The 13513-nt window shown below is 27.5% G+C and overlaps 2 protein-coding genes across 2 annotated transcripts; both read right to left on the bottom strand.

Annotated features, from left to right (window-relative positions):
* Positions 1 to 1092: 1092 nt before the first annotated feature.
* Bm13417 (Uncharacterized protein) lies at positions 1093 to 2361 on the bottom strand (the record flags this gene model as incomplete). The annotated part of the gene is made up of 3 exons (XM_043075090.1): positions 1093 to 1119; positions 1697 to 1858; positions 2263 to 2361. 3 exons carry the CDS (start codon positions 2359 to 2361, stop codon positions 1093 to 1095), a joined length of 288 nt encoding a protein of 95 aa, XP_042931024.1.
* Positions 2362 to 8472: 6111 nt separating this feature from the next.
* Bm3410 (Uncharacterized protein) lies at positions 8473 to 12518 on the bottom strand (the record flags this gene model as incomplete). Its single annotated transcript, XM_001897815.2, has 7 exons — positions 8473 to 8763; positions 9104 to 9215; positions 9396 to 9589; positions 9933 to 10195; positions 10384 to 10606; positions 10974 to 11156; positions 12432 to 12518. The coding sequence occupies 7 exons, from the start codon at positions 12516 to 12518 to the stop codon at positions 8473 to 8475; spliced, it is 1353 nt and encodes a 450-aa protein (XP_001897850.2).
* Positions 12519 to 13513: the final 995 nt, after the last annotated feature.

The raw sequence follows: 13513 nt of genomic DNA, 5'->3' as shown, positions 1-13513 counted from the left end.
AAAAAAAAGATTCTTCTTTTCTGATATAATTTTATTATGACAGAGAAAATTTAAATTTGGAAATTACAGGAAAAAAACAAACAATTATGTGGAAATAAGCTGAAAAATGCGCACATTTAGAATTAAGAATCTATTTTACAAAAAATTTAAGCTACGTAATTTCAGTGTGATATGAAAAGATAAAAGTTAGTTACAATATTTTTTGAAAACATCAAGTATACCAACAAAGCTTACTTTATTTATGTCCCAATAAAAATTAAATAATTCAAGTTTATTAAAAAATCTTGATCGACATGGATAAACTGCATTAAACAATTTAATATCTCGAAATGGATGAAGCTTTTTAGGAAGTCTCATCATGCTAAGCTCGCATGACTCTGTGCCAATGATTGATGATTAAGAGAAGTAGTGCAGATTTGAATTAAATTTTTGCTAAACTATTTCACATAAGCCGAAAGTTATTCGATGAAAGCTACTTGATGTAAATCGAAAGTTGTTGAATGTTAAACTATTTTACCTAAGTGGAAGGTTGTTTAATAATAGCGAATTGGAGTTACGACTTTAGTGTCAACAGCTGAGATAATTCAAATGGCTTTAATGTTCAGAATGACAAATGAATTAAGCCAATTTGACATATACTTAAAATGCATTTCAATGACTCAGTGCGCTTATTTACAACTCGTAATGACGCCATAAATCTATTTTTCTTACCATTGAAATCTATCTTTTTACGTAATTGCTTTTAAAATTATTGCTTTAAAAATTTCCCTAAAATGAAAAAAAAAAAAAGGATTATAAAAGACACAATTTTTCATTCAGATATAAGTTAATAAGCTAAAACACAATGATTTAAGTAATTTAGCGCTGACAACTTTCAAATATAAAAGTGATAAATGGTATTATTTCTGTGACAAAAAGTTATTGATATCAAAATTGCTATGACTACTAACTGATCCTTCAGATATCATACATCACAAGGGCATTCGGTGTTATAATTTGACACAGTGTTCGATATTAGCATATTATGATCACAACATTCATCTATCACAGTCTATTACCTTCCTTTCATGCATGCAGTGTCGATATTATCGATTACATCCGGTAATAATCAGCGGAATACTGTAATTTAAAATAACAAAATTTAAAAATACACATTTTAATACTTTTTTTGATAGAAACTGTAAGATTACGAAAATAAAGAAGAAATTAAGAATGGATAAAAATGAAGAATAAAAAACAAATATCATATATTTTGAAGTTATTCATTTGGTTCCTATTATTATCATTGATGGATGAATTCGATGGATTTATTTTTATAAGTGATAGAATTTAAAAATGACCAGTTGATAAGAGTAATAGTTATTGTTATGGTTTCACTTACGAATTGAATTAAGTGGTGTTTCATTCATTTGAAAAATTTTACCGTTAGCATTAGATATATGGATATATTAATTACTTTTGTTGAATAAGGATAAAATTGAATTAAGAAGCAAAATTAAAGTGAAATCAAGCGCATGACACGTTAGTTAGCTATAATTCATGTACATGAATGATAAGGATCCAAATTATCAGAAGTGATATTTTTAAGAACATACGAAAAATTGAAAAAAACTTTTTCTTTACCTTTTATAAGTTCCCATAAGAATATGAATTTGATTCTGTTCTTGCACATTTTTTATCTCGAAATTTAGCTTACCTTTATTTTAAATTGTGATACTTGCTGATTAATGCTGCGAATGGTCCATCGTTTCTTACATCTTCCCACGCATTCCCACTGCCAATCAGTTGTCGACCTTTCTGTCGGGATATTGCCGATTTCGTTTTTTCTTGCTTCGTTTTGAACTTTCCGAAGTGTTGGCTGTTTTCAATGAAGCGAGCTTTTCTTACCTTTTCTTTTGACTTTTACCTTACTTTCTGAACTTTTAGAGTTATAGCTTGAACTGTTTTTATGGGATCTGCGTGAATTTGAATTCAAATTTCCCTCCAAACTCTCCAGCTTTTTCTCTTTTGTCCAATTAGATTTCCTAACATCATTTTTTAAAAGTTTATTCATGAAGTTCTGATTCACAGAAGCCTTTTCGGATGTGCTAAATTTATTTGAAAGTGATGACAAATCTATTTTCTTTTAAAGAATTTGTGACGCATTCTATTGCAGTGAATAATTTGACGAAATTTTGTTTGATGTGACAGGTTACTTTATCTACTTATTGTATTCCTTCATGATAGTGATGCAGATGAAGACGTTTCCGAATGCATACTAACATTTGAAGTTCGATCAAATTTCTGCAGATTTCTTAAATTTTCTTTTTCGCTGGTACTAGTACGAACTGTTCTTTTACCAGATTTTGCACTCTTTATCATTTTCCGACTGCTTTTCGGCTAGAATTTTTATCATCCAACTAATTTTTTCCTGATTTCTCATTTTTTGAAGACGACAATGGAAATATTTTAATTGATTTTTGATTTGTCCTTTCAAGTGAATTCCTTCTTGCTTTATTATTAGTTAAAATATCTGATGAATGCTTACTAATCCATTCTTTCTCTCTTTTTAACTGTGCTTCCACTTTTTTCTTTTTTCCTTTTCTCCTAAAAAATTCCTTTTCATTTCGAGCTTTTTTTCCAAATTAAGTCGAAGATTTAATTCTCTCCTTAGATTTCGTTCTCCATCACTTCTCATTTTTCGTAAGCTATCCATTTCTGTTGATTGCTCTTTTCTTCGTCTCCCAATCATTTTTTTGTCTTTTAACTGTTTTGTGCAGAAAATTTCTCAGTTACTTCTGATTCTGAACATTTTTTTTTTCTGACGATTTATTATTCACTGTTTCTGGCTCTTAGCAATAGTAGAGGTGCTACTAGCAGATGTGCCATAATCATCGCTTACCTACTTTTCGATTGAGGGTGGTATTTGCTACATCTATTTTTTGGCTTCCCTGTGATAACCGATCGTCACCTTTATTAGAATGTTTGGGTTTATTTTATAGTTTCGCTTATCGAACATTCTTTGACCAGAAGGCAATTTTCGTCGACGTTTCAAACTTCTTACTGATGTATCACTGCTGTTATTCTGCATTCTTGAATCGCTTGACTTGAAATTACTACATTTGAAGATTTTCTATAAAAATAATACCCATGCTGATACATAGGTCATATTTATATGTGCATCATATTACGTAGTCAGAAAACTGTCCATTTCATCTCCTGAACCATATCTTATATTTCAAAGTAATAATATTTGAAACCTGTTCCTTTAAGTGTATTTTAGTATACATCTGATGTTTTAGACTTTTCAGATCTTGCTTCCGGAATTTTTGCAGGTGTTAGTTTGAAATCCTGTAATTCAGCATTTTTGATAACAGATAAGCAACCCCATTTGAATTTATCACGATCGTATTGATAATTGATTTGTATTTGGATGAATTATTGTTAAGATTTGATGAAGAAGAACATTATCCAACGACATTGATATGACATTTTGGTTTTGGAAGTTAATCGATTATTGTTTTGTTTCTTTTCAGAATAAATTTATAATTCAGTGAAAAAGGATGAAAAAACTTGTAAACCATCTGCTATAAGCGTTGCTTCAAGTCTTCTTCAACAATGCTCCTTGCTGTCTGATGGCTTTTCCGGTTATTTCTAATTCTTTCCGATAAGCTACGGCTTTGATCCTTAACATGAGCTGTTGAGACATCCTGGTGAGCAGTTAACACCCATTTGATCTATCACAATTTCGTCTTTGTTATAGAATATTTCTTTAATGCATTATCATTACTCATAAAGTAACTAATGCTCAAATATTTGTTGATCATGTGATATGGTAATATTATAGCAACCCTAGAAGAACCTTAACTTATCAAAGCTAATCATTTTAATCCAATTCTATTTTGTTGAAATAAAAAGCAAATGGAAGCTCCAGCAATAACCGTCTAGGAGATATCAATAATTTATTCGCCGTATGTTCCCGATGACGGATTAGTTTCTTCTTTTTGTGTGAAATCGCTTGCTCTCGTACCTCTGAAGCTGAGGATATAAATAAATTTAAAGCTAATGAATTATTAAAAATAAAAGTATTCCAGGAAATTAAACTTACTGCGGCGTAAATCTAACTGCTGCTGAAGCCATTCCTTCTTTCGCTTTTTAGCTGCTTTGAATAGCCATGTGCCTGGGCTTTCTTTAATTCACTAAAATCACTCACATTAATATAAATATCAACAAATTTTAAATTTCAAACTTTCTTATTCAAATATGTAAAACTTGTCAAAATTAAAAAATTCATCTTTGTACCTGTTTTTGATTTTTCACTTGATGATGGTTTATTCCTAAATTAGTATGTCAATTTTCTTTATATTAATTATATCAAATTAGATTACATTTGCCTTTGTTTTGGTAAAAAAAAGATTTACAAATATTGTCGTGAATTTGATGAACTTTTTGGCCGGAAGAGATGATTTAGATTAGTTCTTGACTTACGTGAAGTTTGTAGAACTTGAACTGAAGCTTTTGCTTCTTATCTGCAAGCGAGATCGACCTACAAATATATAGTGGAGTAATTGAAACAGCAAAGGAGTAAGTGGTACTGTTGAGTGAGTAGGAGGAAGAGAAGACTGCACCGATCGTTTCGTTGTTGTTATCAGATTAAAGAAGGCTTTTAAGGATGTAGAAAGTGGGCTGGGTTGGCTTAGCAGATTAACATTTACAGTGAAGACAGATGTACATTTACTATTTGAGGTTTAGATAAAGGATTCATTGTTTCAAAAAAAAAAATTGGATATAACAAAGGAATAACGAAGTGGTTTGTAGTGATGAATCATTAGTATTATTCTAAACACTTACTGTGTAATAAATATTTTTTTCCTGTTTTCCGACAGATATTTGAAAGAACTGAGCTAAATAACCTATGATGAGTGCTTTGTTGAAGTTCTTTAAATTTCCCTTATCTTTAGGAAATCCTTGAATTTTTGCATTTTTTCTTTTTTTGCAATAACTTTATGACTTCATTAATGAATAATCAACGCATGTGGTATGAAATAATGTTTAAGCATGTTAAAATTCAAAATTTTCACCTGACGACAATTCCTGAGTTAATTCAGCGCGCAAATTTTCTGAAACAGCTTAACATTACTTCGCTTAGCAGATCTTAGTTGATGAAAATTGAGTACAACTCAGATTTTTAAGACTTTATAGCTTTACTGGCTTACTATCTTGTTTTTTTTTTTTAAAAAAATAATTTCATTTGTTAATTTTCTTATTTAACGCTTTTGTTTTACTTTTTTTTGTAATAACACTTATATTTTTACATGTACATAACTAAGTTCACTAGCAAATACTGAAATATTTTTATTATAAATTTAGTTTCATTAAATTTCAAACGTTTTACTAATTTTAGTTCTTATGGGTTTTTCCTACCCAACTTCTCCTTTATCCTAGTTCGGGAGTTCACGTAGCTTAGCTCGGAATGATTTCATTCTCGGCGCTCCTTTTTTCATTTTCTGTTATTTTATCAATAATTATGTTTGCTAAATGCACAAATTAAACCTGCAGCTGTTGACTCCTATGACTTTTGTAATTATAATTTTGAATTGGCTCTTTCTTCCATCATTTTGGCGATTAACTTTATCACTTTGATAACTAGACATATCATTTTGTCGCTGATATGAGCTATCAATTTCTTCTCCTTTTAATCGTTTTCGTAATAAAAAACTTCGTAATGTTTTTATGTTTTAATTAACATGCTTAAGTTTGGAATGTCTTCAAGCACGTATGATACGTCTTACTCGTTTTCGACTTGATTGCCCTCTTTCACTTCATTCTTTTCGTTCTTGGGCCTATAATGCATCAAATCTTGAAAAAAGGAAACAAATGTTCTTTTATCTTTCAATAAATTCTATTTAACATTCACTCACTAATTACTCACCCTACGAATTTTAAATCTTGCTAAGATCTAAACCATGGTTTAATCGTTTAAATCGTATAATATTTTACCAAAAAACAGATAACGTCGCTTTTCAATTTTGCTAGCTATCAAGTAAAATCTGAAGTACGTTCAATTTATCCGTCATAACTTAAGCAACTGATTGGCTGATTGATTGATTCGATATCAGTTTCGTCTCATCACCTCGATAGATCTCGTATCTTTTTTTTTTTTTTTTTTTTTTGTTTCTTTGGCACTAATTTGACAAAACAAAAAACTACATAAACACTTTTCAACCAATACATATTTTATCAATTTCCAGTTGCTCTTCTCTTTCAGGATCTATTCCTGAAAAAAATTCCGAATATTCCATATACATATGCATAAATATTCAACTTATATAATGAAATTTTGAATCAATCATTTACTCACAAAAAATTATTTCTTCCGCATTTGTTCCAATTGTGGAATTAGCCGGAGAATTGAACTTTTTAAAATAACCAAATATGTTTTTCACTTATACTTCCTTTCTTTTTTCTCTCATTTACACTTATTACGTCGAAAAAAGTGAAAACCGGTCTGGGAAAGAAAAAGAACCGTAAAAACTACCAAAAAGAAAAGGAACAAGAAATGTTGTTCCAAATCAATGGTATGAGTATTCTAAAATGATGTTAAAAAAAATTAATCTACTGAACGGTAAAATAATTAATTTCTTAAAAAATTTTCAAAACATTCATATCAAAAAAACTTATCACTCAATAATTGTCACATATCAGAATAATATCGATACTATTATTTTGGTATATGTATAAATAGGATAAGACAATGAATGTAGGCTTTATACATTTATAAATTCTCGATTGGCTTTGTCCGATTGATTAATAATATCACTGATATATCAGGACGAAATGCAAATTCTTCCTTTTACTATAACATTTAACTGGCTTGTCATAATTTTACAAATTTTAATTGATTAATTAATTAAATGAAGTAAAATCGTCATGCTACCAATAATATTTTTTCTCTCTTAATGATGTGGTATATGAAATTTAGAAAAAAAAAAAAAAAAAATTAAAATTCAAACCTTCATCATCACGTAACCGCCTTAATTGTTCCAATTTATCCTTTCGCCTTCGATGTGCAAGGGACTCTAATTGTTCCTTTGGACAAGTACCTCTTTTATCCAAATAATTATTGTTGATATGAACCAACACAACGATAATGAAATAAGATTGATGTCTTTTGAAAATTTAAATGTTCGAACTTAAATTTTAACCTTTAGTAAAAAATTAGTTTGATTGTTTGTTGTTATCAGAACACTTAATCTGTTTGATGCTTAAAATATTAAGTAAATAGTGCAATACAATAAGAAATATTCAGATGAGCATGAAAAAATCCAGTTAATAATATGTATAATTTGATATGATAGAAATATATAAATAGATGGGAAGAATAAAAGTAATTTAAACATACCATTAAACAGCCAAGCATATGTTTCCATGTTGTTCTTTAGGTTAAATTTATTAAGCAAAACAAGTGAAAGTTTAGCATTATTAAAAACCTGATAATGCATTCGCGCCGTTACTTTCCATGTTCCAATATAAAATAGCAGTTTAATTTAACAGCAAACAAAGGAATAAACAAACATTTAAATTAATTTGTTTTGAACTTTTTCGTAGCATGCAAATTTTTTTGTTCAAAATTGTTATACCAAAATTTTTGAATATAAATTTTAATCGAATAAAAAAATGATAGTACAATAATAAAAATGTTTAATTTCTTTTTTCTCCTTCTGTTTCCCTCTCTCCCTTCCTTTCATTTTCTTCTTGTTTTTAAATCCAAATTATGAGCAACTTATTTTAGTTTTCAATGCACAATTGTACAATCCACTTTACAGAGTCAAATAAATTTACTAAGTTACCTAATTACAATTAGGTACAATTAGTATTAGTGTAAAAGCATTAATGTTCATTTACAAGTTTTACATTTACCAGTTTAAAAAATCCATGAAACAAATTAGATAAAGATGCAATAAAACAATAATTACGCACAAAATTTGTCAATTAAATATTTAAAATTAAATTTTAATAGCATACTAATATTATTTTTGTCATCTTAAAACAATCAATAATCATTTAGTTTTTCCTTTTTCTCTTCATCCACGGAAATCAATCCATTAACTCTAATGGTTTGACACTGACTTGCTCGAGCGACAATTAAGTCATTTTTTAAAAGAAAGGAGCGTTTGACAAATATGTGAAAAAAAGGAAAGACAAAACTATAAGAACTTTTGCTTCAAAAAAAAGGGAGAAGAAATCGCTTACCTTAATTAATTACTTACATGAAAAATTGATCATATTAATAAATTTTTTGCTAAAAGCTATTGAGTTTATTAATAACTTGTTTACTCAAATAATTTTTACTTCACAATGAATTCCTTGTCTGGGAATAAAAAAAAAAATGATTGCAATGGATGTGAGATTGCTGTACAAAAAATGTTTAATTTTTCCAATTAAAAAATATTTTTTTTTATTAACAAATTTTACTGAAAATGAAAGAAAGGATCAGTTTTCATTCAGTTGTTGTAATTCGATAAAATCAATGATATCACGCAAAACTTTCAATTTTTCTTTACTAAAAAACATATTTAATATGCCATGATAAGATTGATAATAATGTTTCCAACAAACTGAAACATTAAAAGATTTCAGTAAGCGTACGTATAATGTGCCCTCATCACGGAGAATATCATATCCCGCTGTGATTATCATTGCATCACTAAGGCCCTCCAAATTTGTACCCATGATAGGTGATAAATCAGGATTGTAAACATGCTTAGACAATGCATCACATAGCTGAAATTTGAAATTATAATGAAAGACAGACAAAAGTGAAAACTTATTATAAGCTTAATTACTGAAATGCTGCACAATAAAATGGAATTAATGCTATATAGAGTTTAAATTCCCAGTAAATTTGCAACATTATTATGCAATGCTTAAATTTTGCGAATATTATTTTCAAAAATTTTGAATATCACATTTCAATATTATTTTCAACTTCTTTTTTTTCTGAATGCGTGTATACATTTTTTGATAATCTACAAAAAACATTGTAATTTGTTTTGAAAAAAAAAGAACTTTTTATTAAAGGAAAAAATCGGAAACATAGAAATATTAAAAGATTATAACTTACATAATCATCTTCTAATTCCATTTCAAATTTCTTATCTGTTTCATTGATGAAACTGATTGGTAATAAATTATGATCAATAATGGACCGTAATTTATCAGCTTCTTTTCCTTCTCTACAAATTTATTAATTTAGTATGGATTTTTCTCTACCTTAGTTTAAGTATTTTTTATTACTATTAAAATTATTAAGTAATGTAGATATCATTGCAAAGTATTTTTTCATTTTCCTATGGATTTTTTCTAATAACAACAAAGTTATGTTATTGGATCAGTATTTCTGTACGAATATATACCTCCGAATATGCTTATTCTGAAGCAGTTTTTGTGTATTCTTATGCGTAACTGGAATTCCTAAGTAATGTAAATACCATTGCGCCATCATCCGTGGATTAAGCATTGAGCAACCAGGAAAAAACTTTTGGTATTGTTGATAAGATGGTGATTGAAAATCAAATGGATGTATTGTGGGATAAATCAGAATTTGTGACTGAATAAATAAACAGCATTGCTATTGGTAGGAGAAGTTTAGACAATGAAATTATAGTTGAAACAAATGAAGCGAATTTTAGCTTTAATATTTTTTGATAAAAATGATAACAAGGTTGTCTGAAAGTAGTACAAATCTTGCAAAATTTCGATTACTAAAGTAGTAACAAATATTTTAGAAAAAAAGTTATTTGAAAATTGGAAAATATTTTTTAACATTTAAACAAAGGACATTAAATTCGATCTACACAATCTTTAGGCTTAAATTTATCTTGCATATTCCAAATTTCCAGAAGTTATCCATAGTAGGCTTATACGAAAATGATTGAACATCGAATTCATACTTTTGGTTTCTGAAAGTTTGCCCGTAACTGTCGCTGAGCCAAAACTGCAGCAATGTTGCCACCAGCACTATCGCCCATCACAAAGATTTGGGTCGGGTCGATACCGTATCTTTTATAATCAATAGTAACTAACTCTCGATAAACTGCTTCGCAGTCATCAATCGGAATTGGATAGAGATATTCCGGTGATCGACGATAATCAACCGAAATAATCAGCATTCCGAGATGTTTTATAATATAAAGTATTAAATCATCATAATCAACTGGAAATATTATTTTTGCTTGTAATTTGCATATAAATTCTAATGCTTCAAAAATTTTCATAATATTTCCACTTTTGTTGTTAAATAAATTAAAAAAAAAAAAAAAAAAAAAAAAAAACGAATAAGGAAAAACTACCACTTATTTAATTATTGTATTTCAATTATTACTAAAAATTTTAACTAATTACCAGGTTTTAATGTCGTCCAACCACCACCATGCAAATATAATATCATAGCATTACTACGACGTTTTTTGGGGTAATAAACACGAACTTTGATATTGGCAACAATTTCATTTCTAATTGTTAGCCAATTAGGTGAATAAAGATGAAATAAACGGGGAACGGAAAAGATTATTCTCGTCAATATATTACGATATCGTGGACCAAATAAAAAGTGTACTATTTCACCCTGTAATTAAATGCAAATTTGAATAATTAAGTGTTTGCAACATTTATGGTAATATTTGATGAATTTTCTGATATATCTTTATATACATGCAAAAATATTTTTAATGAAATCTCTCATTATCACTGATAAGCAAATATAATTTATCGTATCAACTGTATTCCAAATATGTAAAAGAAATAGTAATAAATATCATACTCAAAAATTTCAATAATTCTAACAACATAGCCCTCATGTACGCAAATACGTACACGTATACACGTCGCTATATTTATGCCACCGAATGAAACAGATCAAAAATCTTTTATAATATTTATTATTAAGATCGATAACTCTTTAAATATATAATTTCAAAAAAAGAAATACTTACAATATACTCATTACTTAAACGTAATAATCCATCAATACAAATCAATTTCCATCGATCGTGGATATCGTATGGGTGCGGGAAATAAAAAGCGAAGAATATGATAAAAAACGCAATTAGAAGAATTATTGCTGCTAATGTGATTATAACATTTACTAAAATCCATCCAAAGCCATATCGTAAAACCTTTAATAAAAAAAAAAAAATCACTTTGAAGATTTTTTTAATTTGAATTAAAATTTTTTTTTTTACTAGTATAAAAGAAATTTTTGTAGGGTGTAATTATTACATAATAATTATTTTTAATAATAATTTGATTATTTTTCAGAAGAAATCTATGAAGAAAACTTATGACAAATGAATTATTTACCTGATAAAACAAGGAATCCAATAATGATAAAAAGAATTTATTATGCAAATATGTAGAGGGGCTTATTTGGTAAAGGAATTTAATTAAGGTAATATTCTTTTCAATTAATTATTCGATATCTTTTTTCAGATCAGAAATTCAACTTAAAAGCTAGTAAGATTTGAATAAATGATTTTTTTTTTTTTTTAAGATTCCAAATAAATAGAAGTGCAAAACATTTAATTAATTGTAGTTAACCATGTACCGAAAAAGGCCAATGGTTCATCACTTGTTAAAGGGAAAAAAGCAAGTAAATTAAAAAGTAGTGATTTAATAAAAAAATAAACTTTTCTCATAGATAAAGTAATAGAACAATTTAATGATTTAATTATAACATATCATAAAATCGGTCATAGAATTTTTTTTTAAATTCATATAAATTAATGTTTAATACAAGGAGTGAATTTAGTCCCATATTTATTTTAATTTAAAAATTTAACAATTTTTGGGACGAGATTTTTACGGTAAATTTTAAATTAACTCGTGTTTATGACCAATTTGACTATTCAAATTTATTTCTAACTACCACTGCACATAAAGAATATTTTTCATGTTATCTTGTATTTATTTTGCAGCTATTTCAGAATGCCATTAAATTTGAATATAAATGCAATATACGCACAACTGAATCACACTTCATCGCTTTTTTTTTTTTTTTCAGCCGAATAAGCTATTTCTAATTTCAGTCTGATATCTCATACTTCCGACAATAAAATTTATGTTGTTCTTTTATTTTGTTTATACCTGTCTTTTTCATTGACAGTCACTGCGTAATTCAATAATTAAATCTTAGAACGATAATTTTCTTAAATGAACAAAAAAGCAATTAATACAAATATAATATGCAATAAAATTTTTAGAAAAGTGCAAATTAAATGTTATGTTATTTGATGATTGTTATTATTTAACAAATACCAAAATTTTCATCTTTCTTTCTTTCGCTCTCTCTTTCTCTTTCTCTCTTTACTTCTTTTTCATCAGATAACATTTATTACTATCAAATGAAATTATTTTATAACTTCAACTTAAAATTTGAAATAATATTAAAATACCTGAATAACATTCGTTTCCGGTGTCAGCAGTGGAACAGGAAATATTTTACTCAGATGAAATGAATCGATAAAAGAAAATGATAACATTTATGATAGCAGATAAATTATTGATGATATTATTGTTCTTACTAAATAATGCAGAATAAATTGTTAGCAAATGTAATGGTAGTAAATCAGTAAGAATAATAAATGTATTTACTAATAAATGTACTAAATGCTTAGAGCGAAAATTTTAGAAATTAATAAAAAACAAAACGATTAATTTAATATACTAATGAATGAATAAATTCAATCAGTTCAATAATTTAATATATTCTGTTAGCAGGATGTCAAATGATAAAACTGATTAGTATATAAAATTAATCGTTCTATAAATAGATGTGTATGGTAAGAAAGATGGAGTAAAGATGATATCAAGTGATAGATGATAAACATGTTCTATAATATTGGTGCTAGTAATAGGTCGATTGTACCGGCAGTACATATACAGTTACCAAAAGGACAGGTGAAATGATGAAATTAAAAACTAACGAATGCATCATCTTACGACTGTTTACGTTTAATGAGGGAATGAAACCATCTCAAAACATTCATTTCATCTTTTCTTTTAAAGAGAAAAAGAAAAGGATAAGAAAAAACGAAAAAGAAGAAAGATTGTAAAATAATGAAACCATATCAATTTTTTTTTTTTCCTTTATTTTCTCTTCAATTAGTGCAGCCTATCAAAATTTTAAAAGCAAAAAATTTTCCTTTCAATGTTCACAAATTCATATAAATTTTGCAAACATAATCTACATAATCCCATACAAATTTTAAAGCTATTTTTTTTATTTCTTTCTGTATATTTACTTCCTTTTTACAGTACGCTTTTTTCATTTTTAATGTCAAAATTTCCCTTTTTTTGATAAGAAAAACTTGTAGTAATTTAAGAATTTCGTCATTTTCTTCCGTCTCATTTCATTCCTCTCTCTTTTTGATTAATAGAAAAGAGAGAAATTATTTTGAAAGGTCTTTTTTTTAACAAATAAAAAAAAGACTATTTTCTTTAGTAATTTTTGATGCAAAGAAAGGAAAACAAAAAA

The sequence above is a fragment of the Brugia malayi genome (assembly GCF_000002995.4).
Source record: "Brugia malayi strain FR3 genome assembly, contig: Bm_v4_ChrX_scaffold_001, whole genome shotgun sequence".
Lineage (NCBI taxonomy): Eukaryota > Metazoa > Nematoda > Chromadorea > Rhabditida > Onchocercidae > Brugia > Brugia malayi.
Note: the sequence above shows the minus strand (reverse complement) of the source record. Positions and strands in the feature narration are given on the sequence as shown.